The 24561-nt window shown below is 42.3% G+C and overlaps 1 protein-coding gene across 5 annotated transcripts in view; it reads left to right on the top strand.

Annotated features, from left to right (window-relative positions):
• Window positions 1–22876, top strand: part of LOC311046789 (uncharacterized protein) — a 28531-nt gene extending 5655 nt beyond the window's left edge. For 4 of the 5 annotated variants that reach the window (XM_084059348.1, XM_084059349.1, XM_084059347.1 and 1 more), the window contains 8 exons: window positions 4027–4341; window positions 6272–6346; window positions 8749–9051; window positions 10599–10716; window positions 12274–12565; window positions 14841–14972; window positions 19024–19136; window positions 19662–22876. In XM_084059348.1, the coding sequence (XP_083915474.1) occupies window positions 4074–4341; window positions 6272–6346; window positions 8749–9051; window positions 10599–10716; window positions 12274–12565; window positions 14841–14972; window positions 19024–19136; window positions 19662–19674 (1314 nt within the window). In that variant the 5' untranslated portion in view covers window positions 4027–4073 and the 3' untranslated portion in view covers window positions 19675–22876. The remainder of the gene's footprint in view (window positions 1–4026; window positions 4342–6271; window positions 6347–8748; window positions 9052–10598; window positions 10717–12273; window positions 12566–14840; window positions 14973–19023; window positions 19137–19661) is intronic. The other variant, XR_014600927.1, reaches the window with a different exon arrangement.
• Window positions 22877–24561: the final 1685 nt, after the last annotated feature.

Here is a 24561-nt window from a genome sequence, read left to right as displayed (position 1 = left end):
CGCGTATGGAAGCAAGATTATGTGGATGCTGCACACTGCACAGTTTTTCTCTTTTCTGTGTCTCAAACATTCATACACACCAGTGGTGGAAAAAGTACTCAAATGTTTTACTTAAGTAAACGTATCAATAAGTAAAAGTCCGGAATAAAGAATTTACTTGAGTAAAAGTACAAGAGTATTGGTATCAAAATGTACTGAAAGTACCAAAAGTAAATTTACTAAAATGTTTGAAAATGGCAGATCTACAAGCTCGTAGATCGGCTATTTTCAAATAGCCTAGGTATAAAAATTGTACTTAAGTACAGTACTTGAGTAAATGTACACGCACACGCATGCGCACATTCACGCACACGCACACGCACATGCACGCACACACATGCACAAACACACACACACGCACGCACGCACGCACGCACGCGCGCACGCACGCGCGCGCGCACACACACGCACACACATCATCCTCACCACCGCTGGCACCTGCCTGTTAAAGTCTGTGTTGTCAACCCCGGTGCTCACTTGGATCTGAGGACAGCTTCCGGCTCTTTCTGGTTACGGTTGATTTCCAGTTCTCTTTAAAGTCTGTTTGGCTCCAGATGTTACCAGAGATAACATGAGATAGCATAGGCTATTACCCTGCAGCCAGTTGGCAACATGCCAACAAACATTTCAGGAATTCAATGACAAAATGCCATGAGTGTATTCGTATACTTGGAAAATGTTACATTATTTAGCATCTGTAAAATATTTATATTAGGAAATAGGTTGTGTACTGCAGTGCAGGCTAATGTAAGCTACAATGTTGCAGTCCACATTTTTGAAATGGGGCTGCATAGTCGCGGCTAGGTTAATGGCAAGATTTCTTTCTTCCACCAAGGTTTTAAAATATATTTTGACTACTATCTTGTAACTCTGCTATAGCTTTATAAGTATGCTGCACACAGAACTGTGAAATGAATCTCTTGAGGGTAGAAGGCCTTTGAATGGGAACTTCAAAGAAGCAGTGCTTTCCCTAACACTCTTGCGCTCATCTGCTGAAAGTCTCATTGCTTTAGTTTACATCTTTAAAAAAATGCATTTCAGAGAGCGCTCGATCGTTTAAGACAGGAAACAAAGAGCCAATGTCACCGCGCTAATGTCTAAATTAGATTTTCAGTCAGCCCCAGCACAGACAAACTGTGGTCTGTTTGTTGTCTCTTCTTTAAGCGGAACACGAGTTACTATACTGGCAACTCGGATATGTTTCACTTCTTCGACGCGATTACAAAGGAATGTGCGGCGCTTAGATAGCGGTCCCCTGAGCCGACTCAGTCCCTGCTCAACGAGGTCCGTTTTCTACCGTGTCCAATGCAATCCCAGTGTGACGCAGGCGCAGTGCCAAGCCTGCAGCCTGCAGCAGCGTCATCTCAGGTGCTGCAGCCAGAATGCGCATAGCAGTCAACATGATGAGATGATGTAACCCACGCTTTTAACCCATCAAGACCCGAGGCATGATTCTACAAATGCCTTCTAAATCGTTTTTTGTTTTTTTTACAAAAATAGCAGATGTACATGCTCGCAGCTGTGAGCTTGTATATCTGCTATTTTTTTGAATAGCCAACGCTAACATCTACAATGACACAGATGCTTTCCTGGTTTTAATGGGCTAAGTGATGCCTTTATGGCACACAGTCCTTTGTTGCAGTACAGCGCGTTCTTATGTCATAGCCCGGGGTTTTGCTTTCTTTTGGTGGAACAGTGTGCAAACTTCTGCCCTACAAAGCCAAAGTGCAGTAACTACGTTTTTTTGGATACACTGACTTATTTGTGTATCCCAAAGGTCAAATTATAGCCTTTGTGATTTTTGGGGGATAAACAATTACCTCAAGAACAGATAAACAATTAGTGTAATATCACTTATATGCCGATATCTAATTTGGCTTGACCAGTTGAATCACCTTTAAACCATTTTTTTCAGTGATTTTTTTCCATGTAGTTACTGCATAACATGAAACTGAATGAGCTACGCGTATGATCTCAACCACCCGGGTAATTTCACTCTGAGCTAGGTAGAGAAGTAGGGGGGGGGGGGGGGGCGGGGGAGTTAATGTTCAGGGCCCATGCTCTCCTGATAGCCTATTGCTGCCTGTGGCTGCACACTGCAACTGCCAACTCCAACTCTCTCCAATCCTTCCGGCTCTCTCATTTATGACTAGCTCATTACACCAGTATCAAACTTTAATGAGACATTCGCCCAGCGCTCATGAAAACCTCTCGTCGGGCTCTCCGGGGCAACATTGTACAAATTAACATCATTAAGCAGACAGAGAGGAAGGCCGCATGCCCTCCATTGATGTCGTATGAATGCAGCGCGACGAAAATGTATAATCTGTGTCCCACGCTCCCATTGTTACAGTAAAAGGTTAACTCTCGCCTAAGACAAAGAAGCGATTCTGCTCGCACATCAAAGCATCCAGCCACGCTCATAGTCTGAGTCAACCAGGCCGGAATAATCATTCTAAATCAAGCAGCCTTTGAGTTAGTGTATTTCTTTATTGTCTCTTTCCTCTCCTTTGTCACATCTCTCTCTCTCTCCCTGCTGCTTGGTCAGTAAACATTAATCTATTTCTCATTCTCGGGGCAAATAGCAGTGGCAGGGCACTTGGAGATAGCTCCCATGTGAATGACTCATGCCACATAACCATTTATCTCTGAGATGGATTTGACCCTACTGTGGGCCAGTGAGGGACTGTGAAAAGATTTGCTGGCACTCTCTGTGTGTGTGTGTGTGTGTGTGTGTGTGTGTGTGTGTGTGTGTGTGTGTGTGTGTGTGTGTGTGTGTGTGTGTGTGTGTGTGTGTGTGTGTGTGTGTGTGTGTGTGTGTGTGTGTGTGTGTGTGTGTGTGTGTGTGTGTGTGCGCGTGCGCGTGCGTGTTTGTGTGTGTGTTCACATGTTGCAGTGACAGCAGCATTTCTTGTGATGTGACTGCCACCAGTCTCCACTTAGCCACTGGCTTTAGCATGTGACCTTTTTGTTTTGTTTTTGCTAGTAAGTCTAAAACGATAAATGCCGAAGCGACTTCCTATTAACTGTGGATTTGCTCCCATCTCACTGCTTACTAATGGAGCGCTAAGCTTGCTTTACTGTGTTGTTGAAATAATCCAGGGTACGCACACAGCTCCAGTGCGCAACAGACCAGCTGTTGTAATTAAATGAGAGTCACATTTTTGCTCAGTGTGAATGGTAGTTTGTGTTGTTGTGGACTTCGGGGTGCATTGCTGAGGGGTGAGTCATCATTCTGACCCAACTCCCTCCTCTTTAATTTTTCTCATTCACTCTCTCTCTCTCACTCTCTCTCTCTCTCTCTCTCTCTCTCTCTCTCTCTCTCTCTCTGTCTCTAGCCTTCATGGAACTAAGCTTCTCACTCCACCTACTGGACATGAATTCAAATCCATGTGCTGTTCCTTGTAGAAGGAAAAGAGTGGAAGAAATCCGAGCCATGTATTGAAAAATTGCCCTCGACAACATCGTCATGGGGCCTTTGTTCAATTCTGTCCCGTCTAACGTCAATGTTTCGCACAGTCGCCAGTTTTGACACATTTCGACACACATTGTTTTATTCTTCTCCAAGAATTGTGTCCTTGGGGGCAATTTCTTGTCAAAACGTCAGCTCTGATCTCATATTTCCGGTGGTGGTGGTGTGGGGGGGCGGGGGGGGGTGTCAGTCATGCTGCACCTTCAAATTAGCATCTAAAAAAAGACCTCGGCATGAGCGGCATGCAGTCTGATTTGTCTGTACAATAGATTCTGTGAAATTGGAATCACAAGATGGTGCTGTTGGCCCTTCGATGAAAACGATCTGATGCAGCAGCAGGCTCCCACTGACACTTACAGGCCTCTGCTCTGACACCTGAACGTCTCTCCTCCTGTCTCTCTCTCCCTCTCTCTCTCTCTCTCTCTCTCTGTGTCTCTCCGTCTCTATTCCTCTGGCATATCTCTTTACGATCTCTCACTCCTCGACCTTCTCCTCTACCTCTCTCTCCCTGACAGATGACCAGTGCGATCTGAAAGCCGAGTGCAGCCCCACGACCCCCGCCATGGACAACGAGATCACGAGCGCCAAGGAGCGCGGCGTCCTGGAGGAGGACAACGAGAAGGAGCAGATGGACCAGGAGGAAGGAGGGGAGGAGAGGAAGCTGAGGGAGGAGGAGGAGAAGAAGGAACAGGAGGAGGAGGAGGATCTTCCTCTGACGGAGGAGCAGGAGCTGGAGGAGTTGAGGTCGCAGGTGCTGCATCTCTTCCTGGAGCTGGACGAGGCCCGGGAGAGGTCCAACAAGCACCAGGAGAGCTTCCACGAGCTGCAGGGTGAGAGAGAGGGACACTGACAGTACTCAAATGTTTTACTTAAGTAAAAGTATCAATGCTGCAATGCAGAAGTATACGCCGTTACAAGTGAAAGAGTCCGGAATTCAAAATTTACTTGAGTAAAAGTACAAAAGTATTGGTATCAAAATATACTTAAAGTACCAAAAGTAAAAGTACTTTGTCACACAACCAAGTTAGCCTTTATAGTAACTTAACTGGCTCTAAAAGTGTACTATTGTTATAAGACAGCATTCCTCTATTTAACCCAAGAGATGTTAGTGTTTATTAATCTGTTTATTTCTTTATTATTTATTTGTTGTTGATTTTTGATATGAAGAAATACTTTTTTTGTTTTGTTTTTAAACATCTAATTGTGTCTGTCTGTCTGTCTGTCTGTCTGTCTGTCTGTCTGTCTGTCTGTCTGTCTGTCTGTCTGTCTCTATCTATCTATCTATCTATCTATCTATCTATCTATCTATCTATCTATCTATCTATCTATCTATCTATCTATCTATCTATCTATCTATCTATCTATCTATCTATCTATCTATCTATCTATCTATCTATCTGAGATAATTCATCTCATCCGTCTGTCTGTCTGTCCATCCTTCTCTCTCTCTACTTTTCATCTGCAATGCATCACTCTGCACTGTGTGGACACAGACATTTGAATCCTAATCCAGTACAGCATCTTGTAGTGTAAATGTTTACGTGCGACCACTGACAGGGTTCTTTCGCCACAGCTATTAAGGATCGCGTCACGTCTTAGAAATGATACGACGATGATGTGCCGCTTAGATATTTAGGCACACTAGTGTTGAGTAAGATTCTGAAACATGGGGACATAGCGCACTCGGCGTGCGTGCTCGCGTCCGTGAGGGTGGGTGGGTGGTTGGAAGGGGTGGGGTGGGGTGGGTGTCACAGTGCTCCGCATGGCGCGGTGAGGTCAGTTGTTTGTCTGGCAGGGCTTCAGGCAGGCATTCCTCAGACGCGTTCACTCACCCTAGCCTCAAGGAAGCTTCCAGACAGAGTGCACTGTGACATCACTGCTGGGAGGAGGTGTGGGTTACTCCCACCGGGAATGCTCAGCTGTCGAGGCTATTTTATTTTGTGGTGTGTGTGTGTGTGTGTGTGTGTGTGTGTGTGTGTGTGTGTGTGTGTGTGTGTGTGTGTGTGTGTGTGTGTGTGTGTGTGTGTGTGTGTGTGTGTGTGTGTGTGTGTGTGTGTGTGTGTGTGTGTGTGTGTGTGTGTGTGTGTGTGTTGGGGGGGTGGGGGGGAAACATATTCATAGGCTGACTCATAATGTGTGTGAGGAAAGACCCCCAAAGCCACAATGTCCCAATATACCCGTGGTCACCCGTTGTCCTGTACAGATGATTATTAACGCCAGCTGCCATGCAGTCACATTACCGTTTCGGTATGAGGTCATTACGTGCTGGACTTTGCCTCAGTTGATGCTACCGGTGACATGAGTGCAATGCTAGCAAGCTGGTGTTTGACACCGCTGACCGGTAGATAAACAATGGCGCCAAAGAATCTGTACCAGTGAATAAGTGTTCTTATTACTTTAATTTGGCTTCATTTGGAAACCTTATTTATTCTTTTATGATTTCTTTCTGTCTTTTTTCTGATGCTGCTCGCAGAAGAAGAAAAAAAAAGACAAATAAAGTAATCTTGAATCTTGAACTGGAAGTCCTCAGATTCAGTTCACATATATTGCGGTAAACTCTGAATTCTGAACCACACTTTAAAAACAGTGCCGTGACAAAGAAAATCCATACCAGCCTAACCCTAACTCGATTGCCTGAAAGTCTTTGCTTGCATATACATCAGCATAGAGAATTCATAAAATCTCAGTGTTTAATTAACTATAAGTGTAATCTTTCTACTGGTCACCTGAGCTGACAGTCCTCTCCTCTCCTCTTGACAGGTTTGTTGGAAGATGAACGGCTGGCTAGTGCTCACCAGGCAGAGGCTTTTACACACCAGATCCTAAATCTACAAGGTAAACTTTTTCCTTTCAATGTTCTTTTGTTTCCCTGGTGTATGTAGGTGTACTTACGTACAGGTGAAAGTATGAAGCGGTTCGAACAAGCTCCCGTTCTTTCTCTCTGGTTAAAACAATTAAATTAAATAAACATCTATTTAATATGTTTTCCCCAGACATGAAATGCACCAGACATCAAATGGCCATGAACAGATACTTTATGTCAGCTCTGAAAGGCAAAGAGACAATAGAGACAGAATTGTTCTTCATGACTAGTATCCATTGCTCTTGTTTTCTCTAATTAACCACATGATCCCTATAGCATCTTTATTATGGGTCAAATATTCAGCGAAAAATAGCAACAAAGAGATTTGGTGTAGAGGGAGAAAATGAGGGGGCCAAGGATAGATCCCTGGTGGACCCCAGTCAACTGAAGTGGGGTGTTAGTGGTTAACCACATTAACACTGGCATCCTTGTTTGGGCACATTTTCGGAGCATTTAAAAATGTTTCAAAAGGTTTATTTTTTAATATTTGTATTATTTATATTAAAAATTAGTGGATCTACAAGCTCACAACATGTCACATCAGCATGTAACAGCTATATTTGCTATATGTTGTTTTACAAAGTAACCCATTCAATTCGGGAACGCATCTGTGTCATTTTAGATTTGACTTTGGCTATTCAAAAATAGCAGATCTGCTATGAGCTTGTAGATCTGCTTCTTTTTTTAAAAACGTGAACATTTGTGCAAATTGTTTTTTTAAGCGAACATTTGTAACTAAATGTTCCCTGGATCTAAATACTTTGAGATGGGGGTCCGCGGCCAAATACATATAATTTTGGGGTTCCTTGACATGAAAAAGTTAACATACGTTTTTCAGAAACCTTTTAGGATTTAGAAGACATTTGTAGATGCGTTCCAGGATTGAATGGGTTAAGTGGGTTAAGATTGTAGGAGAGCTGTTAACACTGAGGACTTATTACTGTGTGGAGGTATAAGACAAAGAAGGAAGACACTAGCGGAATGTCGATCCTGAGCCAGCAGGGGATAATTATTGTACAGTGTGTCAACTGCTATGCCCTCAATAGACACAAAGCAGAAGAATTGAATTGACGTTTTCTACCCGTGACACTTTTTTATGTCAATGATCTGCATCAAGGCAAAGTTTCAGTCATTAACTGCAAACGTTGCACAAGTAACGGGCAATAATAAGCATCCTGCTCATCTTTCACGGCACAATTATGGATTTGGATTGTGCCATTTATTTTGTAATGAAGAGCCAACCTTTCAGAGGCCTCAAGAGTATAAACGTTGCATAAGTATCTGTGTGAAAGCACTCATTTGTCTTTGTGTACCATCGTGACGATGTGTTGCCAATACGATTGATCCTGAGGTACTGCTTGCTATCCATAGATCTTAATAGATTAATGCCGTGACGTTCTGGGTCGATATAACGAGGCTATATTTGTGTTTCGGCCAATAAATGATGCCTGAGATCTTCTGAAAAGATGTCTGAGCTCTTCTTCTTGTTCTCGCGCCTTGATGCTTGATGTTTGATGATTTATTTTTAGCTTTTCTTGGTTGGCTTTTTTTATTTTGAGCCGTGGGAACGTTTCTTCTCAAATGTTATGCTTTGTGATCTGAATCAGAATGGCAGCACATTGGTTACAGTCAGTTACATCATCAGCTCCTCGTGCATTGCTTATGTCTGATCACACTGCATCCATCAATGAAGCCATTGAGACCGGGAACGCATCTGTGTCATTTTAAGATTTGAGCTATAATAACCATTATTCTATACTTTTGGCTATTCAAAAATAGCAGATCTACAAGCTCATAGCGCTATGAGCTTGTAGATCTTCTATTTTTGAAAAATCTTATATATTATAATAAGTGAATATGTATATATTTTTAAAGGAAGCAATTTTGACTCAAATCTTTGCCTCTGGGGGTCCCTGGAGCAAAATATTTTCAGATGGGGGGGTCCGCGGCCAAATACATATAATATTTGGGGTCCTTGACATGAAAAAGTTTGAGAACCACTGAAATAGCAACAACATACGGTTTTCAGAAAACTGTTGGGATTTAGAAGACATTTTGCAGATGCTTTCCCAGATTGCACACATGTAACACATGTACGCACACACACATGCACATGCACACACGCACACGCGCACGCGCGCGCACGCACGCACGCACGCACGCACGCACGCACGCACGCACGCACGCACGCACGCACGCACGCACGCACGCACGCACGCACGCACGCACGCACGCACGCACACACACACACACACACACACACACACACACACACACACACACACACACACACACACACACACACACACACACACACTGTCATCCACCCAAAAATCCTTCATTTGTCTCCTCTCCTCTCCTCTCCTCCTTGCAGCCCAGCTGCGTACCGCGCAGACAGAGATGGGGTGTCTGGAGGAGGAGAAGGAGAACGAGCTGGCCGAGGCCCAGGAGGAGCTGCGCGTCGCCCAGGAGGAGGTGGAGCTCATGCAACAGGCGGCCGACGAGGCGGCGGGCGAGCGGGAGAACGATATCGCCTCCCTGCAGGAGGAGCTGTGCCGCCTGAGGGCACAGCTGCAGCGCCTCACAGAGGAGACGCAGGAGTACGAGCTGGAGATCACCACCCTGAGGGCGGAGATCAGCATGAAGAGCCAACGCAGGGAGGTGGAGAGGAGAGAGGGTGAGACACCACATACACACCTGTACTGAACACTCCTAAATGGCCCTTTACGGGTGTGTAACTCTGAGAGTGTACAAATGGAACCAAATGGACCCGTAAGGGTCCATTTGGTTCCATTTGTACACTCTCAGAGTTATGGGGGTCGTGGAAACCACTGTGCTACACTAAATGGAACAGAGCCTTCATTAGTATCATTGGTAACACCTGTGAATGTCTTCATAATATGGCTGCTGTGAATAGAGCCTATCCACAGTCAAGCACATCAATCAGACTTGGGGTTTAATAAAGGGTGGAAAGACCCCCATATATATGTATATGTATGTATGCATTTGCATGTCTGCATGCGTGTGTATGCATTTTGTCTGTGTTAGCATGCGTTTGTCTGTGTGCGCCCGCTCGCGCGTGTGCGTGTGTGTTTGTGTGCGCGCGTGTGCATGCTGTTAAGATACCAGTAAAGTGAAGTCACACTCAGCGTTAGACAGAGAGGGGGGGCGAGGCAAGGCAGCCACTGCAGCGCGTCAGACGCACACTTCCAGCACATGACATCACTGCAGCGCTCTGAGCTTAACCCTGAGGTGTGACTGAAGGAAATGGAGAGGGAAGAAGCACACTGCGGGGACCGACTGCATCTGTGCAGCAAAAGTCACAGGTCATGGACGGTGGAAAAAACGTCGTTTCACCTCAACGGCAGCATTTTCATCAGTTCCTTCGTGGATTCAAAATTGACCATGTACTGTATTATGTGTCCAAAATGTATTCCAGACTGGTTCATCGTGGTTTATCCTTGCTTCATCAGGATTATGCTATACATGCTGGAATAGACTGGAAAATTCCAGGTGACAAAAAACACGTTTCAAAATAAAGAAAAATGCCCAGGAAATATATTTTGGGCACTCCTAGAGAAAATATATTTTAGGTAGTCAAAGTATTACACAATATTTGTGAAACGGTAAATTAATACATTTTGAAACACCTGTAAAATACATTTGTGTCATAATACTGTGCAGCTGATGTGCTAGTTTGTATCTAATAGTATCTAGTAGTACAGTAGCTAGCAGTAGTAGCTAGTATGGTATTATGTGCACTAAAGAGCTGTACTGTGGTCTCAGGCAGTGGTGTGAAGTATCTAAGTACATTTACTCAAGTAGCTACTGTACGTAAGTACAATGTTGTACTTTCACTCCACTACAATTATTTGAAAACTTTATTTCCTAGTTACGTTGCAGATATAGCTTATTTTATACCTAGGCTATTTCAAAATAGCCGATCTACAAGCTCACAACGCGTAGCATCGCGACGCGTTGTGAGCTTGTAGATCTGCTATTTTCAAATATTTTAGTTCTTTACTTTTGGTACTTTAAGCACATTTTGATACCAATACTTTTGTACTTTTACTCAAGTAAATTTTGAATTCTGGACTTTTACTTGTAGCAGAGTACGTCTACATTGCAGTATTGATACTTTTACTTAATACTTAAGTAAAACATTTGAGTACTTTTTCCACCACTGGTATTATGTGCACTAAAGAGCTGTTACTGTGGTCTCAGGTGACGTGGACATGCTGAAGGAAGACTGCCGTGCTCTGAGGGACGAGTGCCAGGCGCTGAAGGAGGACAACAGACGTTTCTCGGAGAGGCTGCAGCTGCTGCACAGACAGAGGACAGGGTGAGATGGCAAATGGCTGCTCAGTCACCACTCACCAGCGGAGCTTTACTTTGGTCAGATGGTCGGGAATTAACCCCGCCCCCCCACCACACACACACACACACACACACACATACACACACACTCTGCAGGAAAGCCTGGAGATTGTACGGCCTTACACATTATCACCCATTTGACCACATTAACCCTGGAGTCGCTATTGCGGGCAAAAAAACAAACAAACATGGGGCGCCCGCTGGCCTAGCGGTCCAGGCGCATACCACGTACGCCGGTAATCCAGCTTGACAGCGTGTCGCGGGTTCGACTCCCGATCTCGAGGACCTTTGCTGTATGTCAGCCTACTGTCCTGTCAAATAAGGGCATTAAAAGCCCATAAAAAAAAATAAAAAAAAAGCTCACAATAACAATGCATCCCATTGTGAGCTTGTAGATTGGCTATTTTTACTATTCATCATAGGGCAAAGTATATTGGGCTTAAGCGGTTAAATTGCAGCTGTTGAATAGTTGAGGTGACCCCATGAAACTGCATGAGTGATGACAAGTCATTGAGGGAAGGAGGCTTATTAGGTCGTTCTTTATGATTGTTAGTGATATGGTGGGTGCAGCTAGGTTCAAGCCAGGACCTGCCGGGTACTGCTGCCATTGCCAAACTATCAGTGGTGTAAAGTAACTAAGTACATTTACTTAAGTACTGTACTTGAGTAAAATTTTGAGGTATTTGTACTTTAATTGACTATTTCCAATTTTCAGTACTTTTACTTCTACTCCACTACATCTCAGAGGCAAATACGGTACTTTTACTCCACTACATACTTTTGTACTTTTACTCAAGTAACATTTTGAACACAGGCCTTTTACTTGTAACAGAGTATTTTTATATTATGATATTCCTACTTTTACTTAAGTAAAATAACTGAATACTTCTTCCACCACTGCTGGGTACTGCTGCCATTGCCAAAATATCTGCAGTGACAGTAAAGCGTGCCCTCTGCAGCAGTGGTTCTAAACTCCTGTCCTGGGAATCCGGACTATACTGCAGGTTTGTTTTTTATTGTAGCTGTATTATCATAGACTATGTTAGGCCTGGAATACCATGTGAATGTAATGAACTATCTGGTGGAATGGAAAACTATAGCAGTTGCTTGGGTCCCTGGGACTGAAGTTATGAAAACCAATTAACTAGTTGGAAGAATAGAAAAGCTGCAGAGGCTTGGCTCCCCAGGACCAGAGTTAAGGAACTGCTGTTCTATGGTGTAATGGCCTTGATACAACTTTTACTAAAGCATACGTTTGAAGTAAAAAATGAATAAAATGAAAAAATGTATTTTCATATAGGATCATAAAAAATGAGAGCGAGCTCGTTAATTAGCTCCCTCGCTACCACAATCATTTGCATATTGAACTTTTGATATAGCATGGCTAACAGGGCTTCTTGGCAATTATCAGCACAGCTGGAAAGGGAGGGTAGAGGAAATTGCCCGGCTCGCCTATTGTATTTTCATCATGAAACAACATAACACCATTGGCCAGTATTTCACTTTTATCTTTGCTATACAGTTCCGACAACAGCGTCTACCTCTCCCTGAAAGAGGAGGACCCTGCGGACGGCACAGAGGAGAAGGAAATCGGGACCGGGCCGGAGGACGCCATGACAGAGAGCTACATGACCATGGCCCAATCAGAGAGGAGCACCAACTGCCGTCTGGTCGACGCTTCGATCCAGAAGAACATCTCCTTCGACGGGAAGCCCGCCACCCCCACCAGCTGGAACGGAGGCTTCGGGGAGATTGTCTCCCTGAGAGACCAGCTCAAACAGGCTGAGGAGAAAGCTTCACAGGTCCAGAGAGAGGTATAGCAGTGCTTCTCAAACTTTTTAATTTCAAGGACCCCCAGTTTGACATGCATTAGGCTACGGACCCCCATTTAATGGCATTTCTATCTCTGGGACCCCAATTCATATTGTAAAAGTAAATCAATGTTAATTTAACTCTGAGAGTGTACAAATGGAACCAAATGGACCCGTTAGTCCATTAGTAGTCATCAGTAGTCCATAGTTCCATTTGTACACTCTCAGAGTTACAGACCCATAAGGGTCCATTTGGTTCCTATCTATCATTTAGCTGGGGACCCCCTGGAACCCCCTCAAGTACCCCTGGTACTTTGAGAAGCAATGAGGTATAGTACAGGTGGCTGAGCACATCTCCCAGAACCTGCAACTTTCCAGAACCTTGTCAAGTTCTGTGATGGTTTTCTGTTTACATTTCTATGATAACCGTCCAGAACAACCCTGAAGGGGGAGGTACACCATGAAAAAAACAGTTTAAAAAAAGATAGTTTAGCTATTTTAGAGTTGTTCTGAGTTGTTTCCCAGAACTCAGGGTTGGTAGCGCCTCCTGAGTATATGTTTCACAGCACAGTTCACTTCATTCTTTGTAGTCGAAAAGAGCTATTAGACGAAGAGAAATGAACTTGGTGTCTAGGTGTCTCAGACAGCTGGTGCAGGTAACACATAGCAGCACGCCTAATCAAGTAGTTGAGGAGTGCTAGGTACAGATGAGTTTTCAGACTGCATCCGCAGTCGGTGAGATAGATTCTGAAGAGGCGAGTTTTCATTCAGACTGCGCCTGCAGTCGTGACTGAGGTGGGGAGGTCATTCCACATCTTGGGAGCCAGGAGGGAGAAAAGTCTAGGACGTTTGGAGCGCTGGCCAGGGTGTCATAAGAAAGGGAGGGACAGACATTTAACCACGTTTCCTGTCTTTAACGTGGTGTGAAGTGAAGCAGCACCAAGGGCTTCAAGATAATCTAAAGATGACATATCCAGGTCCATGAACCCACATGACCATCAATTCATCTTGCATCTGTGCATATGTAGATTACATGTCATTGTTTCAACCCATCGTTCTAAGCTGAGCCATGATCGACCAATACTTTGTTGCGACTCCAAATACATTAGAACTTGTAATCACGTGCAAGGACCAGTCATGTGACGGTCACTTGCGTCACTTTTGTGGCTGTTAAATTAGTCTTAAAGCTACAAGTACAGAATTTGCCCTTGTAGTTGATGACTATGTGCTCACGCTCTTTGCTTGTGCAGAGTTCATCTCTGTAGCTTGTTGGTGTACATTTCTTAGTGCAGTGGTTCTCCTCCACCTTTTCAGGCTGCGACCCCCCAAAATAATCATATTTGAACTGGAGACCCCCCACCCTGACAAGCACTTGGAATTAGGAGTTGAGGCATTGCATTTTGTTCCACAGATACATATTGTGAAAATAGCAGATCTACAGCTAGATCGGCTATTTTCAAAATGTTTGCCTCTATATTATTTGACAATTTGGCCAATGTTTGACCAGTTTTATAGTATAGTTTGTTGATTACTTTTGATGCAGTTATGGTCTTTTTGCTTTTCTTTCTTGAGGTATTAAAAGGGTCTTAAAAGTCCTTAAATTGTGACTTCACTGTGACCTGGGGACCCCCTGTATACCGTATATATACATATGACCCCAATCTGTCCATTTCGAATCTACAACAGAAAACAACACAAATACCATAACAATGCATAACTGTGTTGAATCAGCTGTCCTAAAACTGACACACATATGGATAATTGGGTTACACAACGTTGGCTGACAAGACACAATGAGCGGAGTTATTCTTAGCTGGCCTGGAATGTGTTATCATTAACTGGCTGCCGTCATGCCCCACTGTGTCAGCCTTGCATAAAATCAAAAATGTACATTACATTGTTTATTTTTTTACGGTCAAAATATAGTGAAATAAAAATTGCGTCATTCTATGTGACTGACTCCTAGCCTGGTGAAGACTAATGAATATGAAAGCAGTTCCCATCCCACTTGAGCTCAAAACATAGAGGAGGGAGCACTGGTTTTGGCTCATGTGATAACCTATTGTAACAGACCTATTGCCTAAACGCAATGGATTCAGCTCACTGTAACCTCAGAGTCCACATTAGCCAGATTTGCAGACCCCTTCCATCCATTAGATACCTATAAGTGCCTATAGAACAAAAGAACGGTATCTGAAAATCGACCTGGGATCTGACCTGGCTTGTACCATTTGACTGAGGAGCAGAGCGTAATGTTTTTGTCCATGTTGTCTCACAGTGTGACGGTCTGAAGACAGAGTTGCAAGAGCTGCAGGTTTTGTTTGACAGCAGCCAGAGGGAGAGGGCGCAGCTGGAGGAGGAGCTACAGCGCTGCAAGGCGGAGCTTGAGAAGCTAGCTGGGGGGACTCGGGTAAGTGGACACACAGGGGCAAAAAGGCACGGGATTGTGAATGTAATGTGTTAAAGGGATAATTCACCCCCAAAAATACTTTTTTTCTATCCATTAGTCACCCCATGGGCACTTGAATTTATGGATATTTTTTGTTTTTGTCGCATTCCTAAGCCAATAATTTGATGACCGGCAGTGGTTCCGGTAGGAGACACAAAGAGTCTCCTTTGTGTCTCCTACCGGAAGCGCTGCATGCCTACCGGTCCGCTGGTCATCAAATTATTGGCTTAGCAATGCGACAAAAACATGAATTCAAGTCTCTATGGGGTAACTAATCGATATAAAAAAAGTAATCTTTTGGGTGAACTATCAATTTAAGAAATCACATCAGACACTAGATTGATATTGGTGTCAGAAGCAGGCTGTACCTAAAGTGTGATATTTAAAGCTGTAAATACTTTATGAATACAATGAGTCATTGACAAATGCTTTTGCACATATTTAGGATATAGTTTTCCCAAAAAGTGTTTAGGCAAATTTTATTTCAACACATTTCAGCTACTCAAAGACAAAGATATTAAAGATGGGACTAAAATGAATAGATGGACAAAAAAAAAAATCATATTTGTGGTGGGCACGTAAATGTTTCTAACCTATTCCTGATCTACTAACCTTGTTCTTTGCACTCACTGGTTCAAGTAATACACAGCAAACCTCACTTCACACCGACTGCATCCCATTTCTGTTGAACTCACACTATGAGTCCGATGTGTTATGTGTCTAAATCTAATATCGTAGTCAGTCATTGTACGAGTCTATGTTTGTACGTGCACAGACTAAGCCTGTCTTATCAGTTTGTGTTTCTCTTTTAGACTGGGGCTACTGTAACCCTGTCTTTGTCTTGTCCACTCTGTCTCAGCAGCACTAGAACGCTGTGGTTCTAGAACACTGTTCTAATGAAAAGACGCGTAACAGCAAAAAAAAAAGAAGCTTTTTAGGAATAAAAAGAAAATGCTTAATTTCTCATCAAAGTACAATGGCCCCGATTCACTAAGTTTATGACCATATTTTGATCTTACCGGCACAGGGACGCGGGAAGTGGGGTGCTGAGGGTGCTGCAGCACCCCCTGCCGTTGTGAGGAAAAAAAAAAAAAAAGGCTGAACGCGTGCGTCTGTGTGTGTGTGTGAGAGATTTTCTCCGGTGGGCGCGGCTCCCCCAAAATAATTAAATCACATAACCCTAATCCAACCCTAACCCTAACCCTAAAACCGAAATAAAGTAACAAAAAAAGTAACTTTATCCGCGGGAAACCCGAAAAAAATCGCGCACGAGTTTACCAGCACCCCTTGCTCTAAAGTACTTCCCGCGTCCCTGTACCGGCATTTAAGACAATATTTTGCATGAAGAAAATTGTCTTGCCGGTAAGATCAAAATATGGTCGTAAATTGCTTAGTGAATCAGGGCCATTGTGAGTATTAATGAGTTTCTAGGGCCAAGAGCCCGTAAGTCACTGAAGACATGAGAAGGAAAAACGTCAATAGATTTTGAGAGAATATTGCAGTTACGCGTTTTTTCCCCTGTAACAGTAAAAATATAGTGTCTCTGCGTTGTGTCAAATTGTCTGCTCCGTCCCTGTCCTCAATACTGTCCATGTTTTCTGAATGTCCATGACTTCGCAGTCTGTCTAAAATGAATGCTATCATTGCAGAACAATATCTTAGATAAATTAAATTAAAAATTAGGATAAAAGAAACAATCACGTGTGTGTTTTTAACACTGATCAAGCCAGCTGGTTCATATCTTTCATGCATGTGACATGCATTGCCACAAATGTTTCCTCTTAGCTGTGCAGGCGTGCAGCAGTCGGTGCAGAAATGATCACTGCGGATAAAAGTCAGCAAATATTACCTCGTCGTTGTTGGGCGGTAACCTTGTACCTCCATATTTCATCTCTTTCTGTTCTTTCGTAAAATAATGCTGTATTTCATAGTTTGCCGTATGACAGTGTCATGCAAAAGTAGTGAAAATAGCCGATCTACTAGACCCTCCAGAAAAACGTGGGCAAAAATCCTTGATTATGCGGGCTAAAACTCTTGATTATGCAGGCTAAAATCCTTCATTTTGCGATGAAATATACAGGGTTTTTTTCATTAAAAAAAAAAATCATGCGGTGAAATTGCGGGAAGTTGCGAAATATGTGGAAAGTTGTGAAATATGCGGCAATATGCGAAACATGCAATATGCGAAAAGTTTCAAAAAAAAATGAAATATGTGAAAAGTTGCGAAATATGTGGAAATATGCCATGCGAAGTGCATATTATGCGATGAGCATATTATGTGATCCGATGCGCATATTATGCGATGCGATGCGCATATTATGCGATCCGATGCACATATTATGCGATCCGATGCACATATTATGCGATCCGATGCGCATATTATGCGATGCGATGCGCATATTATGCGATACGATGCGCATATTATGCGATACGATGCGCATATTATGCTATCCGATGCGCATATTATGCATAATCGCATTTTTCTGGAGGGTCTAATACAGGCTCACAACATGTCAGTCAGAATGTGCTATGAGTTTGTAGTGACATAATGATCTTCCCAAAATGGGACGGCAGGTTTAAATCGGTCTTCCTGTGTGTTTTATAAATATTAAACAAATGAAAAGCCTGTGACCAAATAATAATTACATTGGATCCATTGGAATACACGTTGTTTTTTCCATTTCCTGAAAAGTAAGGGTTTTGGACTAGTACAAGGTTTCCTCCCGATAGCAACGATTTAACACTGAAACATTCTTCTCCAAAAAAGAAGGTCAAGGTTAACTGTCCCTGGGTGTACTGCACTTCTGCACAGCTTGGAAACATTGCTTGCTGCTTGTGCTCGCTCTCATTTGATCAGCATGATGCCACACACAGCTACATAATAATTCACACAGGAATGAATCACATTGACTCAGATGGTATCCGCAGTGGTGGAAGAAGTAAAAGCAGTAATGCAACGGTGTAGACATCTTTACTGTGACATATCTTTTTTGTTACGAGTAAATGTTCTGTATTCAGAAGTATTGCCATCAAAATATACTTACGTACCAAAAGTAAAACTACTCATTATGCAGAATGTCCAAAGTTTTTTCATAGGTTTTCAAAATGTGTCAAAATGGTTAGAACATGTACTATGTACTATATATCTCGGCTGTCCGGCAGAAACCAGCTCCAAAATGTTCATTTTTCAGGAAATTACATAAACAAAACAAAAAGTGGAGTTAGGAGGTTTTGTTCATCATTGATAAGAACAACTGAATGGACCTCAAAGCTCACAATGAGGTTGGAGGTCAAAATGGGGTGGAGCCTGTTGTCAGCAAAACCAGCTAACTCCACCCCCCTTTGGTTTAGCAGAAAGTTTGAGGATCCTCATCCAATGGAGATAGCTGGTTTTGTCAGAAGCGCTTTGTTTTAATGAACACACAGACGTAAAGGGTTTTCAATAGCACTAATTTATGGAAAAAAATGCCCAAGCGGAAAAATTGAGTTTCTGCCGTACAGCAACGATATGTAATATGTATCAGCTCTTTTCAAATAGCCAAAGTATAAAACAGGACTTAATTGGTTACGGCTTATTTTGTCATAATGATATAAATCTGTCAAATGATTGAGTAAAAAGTATAATAGTTGCCTCTGAGATGAAAAAAAAAGAAGTATATACTCAAAGTAAAAGAACCTTCAGATTGTGCTTAACGTACAGTACAGTAAATGTACTTAGTTACTTTACATCACTGGGTATCTGATTATTTTAATTTGGCATAAACCTTTTGCATTGTCTTTTTAGGAAAAACAAAATGCATCCCCCCATGGCTGCGCTCACCCCCGCCCCCCCCACCCTCAAATGCCACAGCCATAGTTCCTGCCATGTGTTTTTGTGTTTCATAATGACTTATGGTGGTTGTTGTTGCTCCATCCTTCCATTCACTCCCTCATTCATTCCTTCCATCTCCATGGTCTTGTTGTGTTTGTGTTTGTGTTTGTGTGTGTTTGTGTTTTTTTTTGTCCTCCTCAGAGCTTCATCCATTCGTCTGAGCACCCTATTCTCTCCATCCCCTTCATAGGAATGATTATAATAGTAGCAGTGGTTTGGTGCTGGTTGTCGGAGCTGGCGTCCCAGAAAGCAAGGTACGGTGTGGGAGTTTATCTCCGTCTTCTGCTGACGTAGAGTAATGTCTTCTATGTGTCTTACACACTCACCATGTGGAGTATAGGGCTTCTTGCTTTGCTACCGTGCACAGAATTCATCCAGGTGAACTGGGTATAAATTAAACAGGTGTCTTAAAAACATTGCTTTTGTAATTAAGTGCAATTTAAAGAAAATAAATACTGTGTAATAACATGTGTGGAAGATGGACACGGGACGGGGAGGCAGCTTGGCAAATCGTCTTGTACAAACCAACATGACATTAATGAATGTCCAACTCCAACATACAGTATATGTCTATAGAAGGGTGGTTGATAGTGGTATCCTATATCAGCAGCTCCCAACCCACTTCCTCCAGACCCCCTAGTATAGCTGGTTTCCTATCCGGCCAGGAATGTAATGTAATTAACTTCCTTATATGCCTTAAATAGCAGTACTGGGAGTACTGGGAATCACAGGCCTTTACTAACACTATACTTCATTCTAATTAGTCTCTCTTTCCACAGGGGAGTGAGGTAGGTTGGAACCACATCTTGTCTGTCACCGCTGCCTCTGCGGTGGTGTTGACGATGGTTAGCTTGTTGAGAGCTCTCGCCCGATGCTAACTGTGTGGGGCAACAGCCGGACACGGACGGACAGGCGTCCACTTTGGCCCCAGCGTTCTCACTTCCTCCTGCCACGTCCCAAAGACTAGAACAGGAAATGTTCTGTACTGAATATATTCCTTATTCCCTCAAACTTACAGCCAGGAGGAGGAAAAAATACTTGGAATGTTTTTATGGGAAATGAGAGGGTACACGCACAAAGAGAGTCATCTCACTTTGACACGATGAGTCCGATAATGACAAAGAGGTGACTGCATTGGCTGAGTAGAAGCACAGATAAGCTACATGAAGACAAAAACCATCTCCCACCACTAGATTTTCCATTGCCGTTTTAATTATTTGTCAGTGGTCATTGTACGCCCCCCCCCCCCCCCCCCCCCCCTTCGCCTTCTGTGTAAAATATGTTGTTTAGTTGACAATGGGACTAGATAAAGGCTCTTAAACTGAATGTCTTGTATCATTAAGGCTCTTGTATTTTGCCATTTTTATTTATTTATTTGTCTCTTTGTGGTTTTTCTCAAATATTAATTGCAAAACATTCTGTTTGATGCACTGAAAACATTGTTTTACATAGGCCCTTGAAAGAGTTGATCAAAAGAATAGTTTCAAAGTAGTCAGTCGCTCAGTTTAGTAATACTTCCCCAAAATTCTAAATGCAATAAATCAAAACATTTTGAAATACACAAATTGCAGAAATGCTCACTTCTAAATGGACAAATCAACTCCATCCTGCTGCATTCATTCCTAAATGCCCCTCAAGTGGATGAAAGTATGTAAGGCGTACCCTCCCTGCCGAGTGCTGGTCCATCCCACTGTAGCTCTTTGTACGTACGTGCTGGGCCCTATGGTTTATCTGTGACCTCATCTAGATGAGTAAGGCCTGAAGCTTGCTAGCAGCGTGTGTGTTTTATTTACTGTGGTTAGCCCAGGGCTCTGTCCCTCCTGCTCACTCTCTCTGGCTCTGTTATGTGTGGCCGACTCTAAAATCAGTGGAGAAACAGCATTCATATCGCCCCCACAAGTAATATCTTTAGAGTTGATGGTGAGTCTCTGTGGTTCCAGGTACGCATCGTGGGAATATGGACTGTCAGCAATCTCTTTTTCTGTTGACAGTTGGTCTCACGTGGACAAAAATGTGATAATGCAGGGTTGGGCATACTGTATGCTATGGCCCCAACTCACTTTTGACCACTGATGCAGCTAATGCGAGGGGAACAAAGGTTCATCAAATGCTGAGGGCATTGTATAACCTAGATTAATATTTAGAGCCGAGAATGAGTAATACTTCATGCTATGTAAATATGACACGATTTCATTTGTCGTCCAACAATGAATTGAAAAAAAGTACGACGGGACTCTAAACGTTACTGTGTAAGATACATTTGTGAAATGACTTGTGACTTGGTAATGATCTCTTAGAAAGGAGACTGCATGTTGATGTGCATAATAGAAGAACAATATTTAATTTAATGTTTGGTATGATGTTTGTTCCTTTGTATTTGATGTAAATAGTCAGACGTGACATTATTGTATTGTACCATGTGAGAAATATTTCTTAAATCCATTTGTACTAGCTTTGTAGAAAAGTTGATTCTATTTTGACAGAGTATTGTATATTTGATAGCCAAATAATATTTAAATGTTTATTTATAGTTGCATTATTCACAAGATCTACTAAGCATTACTTGGTCGTGTAGTCACTGCATGCATATTATAGACTGCATTTGATCTTAGTTGCCATGCCATAGAGCAATATTACTCCTGTTTTTTTTCCCAGACCCTTTCCCATATTTAAGGTCTGCATTTAGATATTTTCTGAAAGCATTTGTAATTGAACTGAGCTTAGAGAAGTAATGTCTTCTCTCCTCTTGGCCAGGTCCCTCTCATAAAAGAGATATATCTCTACCTGGTTAAATAAAGGTTTAATAAAAAAGAAAAGCTCCATCCATTATGTTTTTCTGCAGTTGAATTTACATTCCACTAACTCGGTACAACGGCCCACAGGACTGCAATTATTTCCACTGTTCACTGTGTAAAATGTATAACTTTGTAGTGGCAGATCACTTCCTACTGTAGCAACTGCAGTAGTACACATATTGTCTCATTCAGTAGATAACGTTTAAGCTTATTTTATGAGTTGTGAGTATAAATGTATCATACATTATGTATCACAATGTATCAAACTGTAGTGGTTCTCAATCTTTTCAGGTCGCAACCCCCCAAAATAATCATATTTGAACTGGGGACCCCCCAAAATAATCATATTTGAGCTGGGGACCCCCCAAAATAATCATATTTGAGCTGGGGACCCCCCACCCTGACAAACACTTGGAATGTACAGTAGGAGTTGAGGCATTACATTTTGTTTGACTCCACAGATACATATTGTGAAAATAGCAGATCTACAAGCTCATAGCTTTGTGAAGCGTTGTGAGCTTATAGATCTGCTATTTATTTATTTTATTTCTCTTTCTTATATTATTTGACAATTTGGCCAATGTTTGACTAGTTTTTTTAGTATAGTTTGTTCATCACTTTTGATGTAGTAATGGTCTTTTTCTTTTCTTTATTTCTGTCTTTTTTAGCGGCGCTAGCCGCTCTATACCTTTAGGTATAGAGCGGATCCTGCTCTATACCTGACTTTGTCCGTGTTCACTGTCAACGCTCTGATTGGTCAGACCCGTCAACTCTCTGATTGGTCAGACCCGTCAACGCTCTGATTGGTCAGACCCGTCAACGCTCTGATTGGTCAGACCCGTCAACAAAGTGATTGGTCAAGCTTCACGTGACACATGGCTATAAACACATTATAAACACATATCGATGACAAAATGTATCAAAGGCGCGGCTACCTTCACACAGGGTGTGATTTTTTCTTTCTTTTTGAGGTATTAAAAAGGTAATTAAATTGTCTTTTCTCTGTCATCTGGGGACCCCCCCAAAATCATGTGGGGACCCACAGGTTGAGAACCACTGCCCTATGACACACAGTGTTTATTCGCTTGCTGCTTTGCTTATTAATGGAGTTGTTGGTTATATAGTTGTGGCTATTTTGTTACCTGGAGGTCTATTTTGTACTGTAAATGACTTGAGAGAATAAATATATACATATGCGCACTCAACATTATGTCTGATGAGTTCTTTCTTTTCATGGGGGCCGACCTCACCCGCCGTCACAGACTTCTAAGGTGTCAAGGAATGCCATTCAGGAAGTTGTCTTGACTGATGGCCATCTCTCTGCTGGTGTCCCATTACAACGCAGGTTGTATGGTTATTAATAAACGTTCGCTCCAGAGTCATGTTATGAACTTTCAGACACTCATTTTTTTTAAAGAGGCCAGAGATCTGCGACACGGATGACGAGGCCTTCTATATTACACTCATTGCCCTGTTGCCAACACTCATGGTTTAGTGAGTTCAAATGCTGTAAGGTGTCTAAAAGTGGCCGTACTAGCTTCCTTGTCTGTTTCAAAGGCAACTTTAGTTAATAAACATACTTATGCACTATATATTATGCTTGACTGTGAAATGGAAAAGGTGGCAAAAGGTTGAAAACTGAATAACTTCGGTAACACTTTCTATGAAGCCCACTTACTTCTATGATTAATTGTAAACATATACGTACAATGCATTATAATCTGCTTATAACCCATAATCGCAGCTATCAGCAATTTGATTTAAGTATAAGCATGTATAAGCATGTTTAAAATACATTGGTCTTCGAACCAGTGCCTATTCAAAGCATTTTGGCTTGTGTGGCTTCAAGCTTTGGGAGAGTTTTTCCACAATGAGCAAATTGACCAAAGTATGTGACATGATACTGACCATGATACTGAAATACTGACATGATACTGACCATTATACTGACATGACACTGACCATGATACTGACCATTATACTGACCTGATACTTACATGATACTGACATGATACTGACCATTATACTGACATGATACTGACCATCATACTGACCATTATACTGACCATCATACTGACCATTATACTGACATGATACTGACCATGATACTGACATGATACTGACCATGATACTGACCATTATACTGACATGATACTGACCATCATACTGACCATTATACTGACATGATACTGACCATGAAACTGACATGATACTGACACGATACTGACCATGATACTGACATGATACTGACATGATACTGACCATGATACTGACACGATACTGACCATGATACTGACATGATACTGACATGATACTGACATGATACTGACCATGATACTGACATGATACTGACCATGATACTGACATGATACTGACCATGATACTGACATGATACTGACCATGATACTGACATGATACTGACATGATACTGACATGATACTGACCATGATACTGACATGATACTGACATGATACTGACATGATACTGACCATGATACTGACATGATACTGACCATGATACTGACATGATACTGACCATGATACTGACATGATACTGACCATGATACTGACCATGATACTGAAATGATACTGACCATGATACTGACCATGATACTGACATGATACTGACCATGATACTGACATGATACTGACCATGATACTGACATGATACTGACATGATACTGACCATGATACTGACATGATACTGACCATGATACTGACATGATACTGACATGATACTGACCATGATACAATGGAGAGAGTGAAACCTATGTTCTGAATAGTTATTCGTATATATATTCTCTTATTGGACTAACTTTGAGCCAGAGAAATAATATTGAAATTAAACTGTTCCTCATTTTGATGGGGACCCCCCCGAAGGACCC

The sequence above is a fragment of the Gymnoscopelus microlampas genome (genome assembly GCF_963454915.1).
Source record: "Gymnoscopelus microlampas genome assembly, chromosome: 6".
NCBI classification, from domain to species: domain Eukaryota; kingdom Metazoa; phylum Chordata; class Actinopteri; order Myctophiformes; family Myctophidae; genus Gymnoscopelus; species Gymnoscopelus microlampas.
Note: the sequence above shows the minus strand (reverse complement) of the source record. Positions and strands in the feature narration are given on the sequence as shown.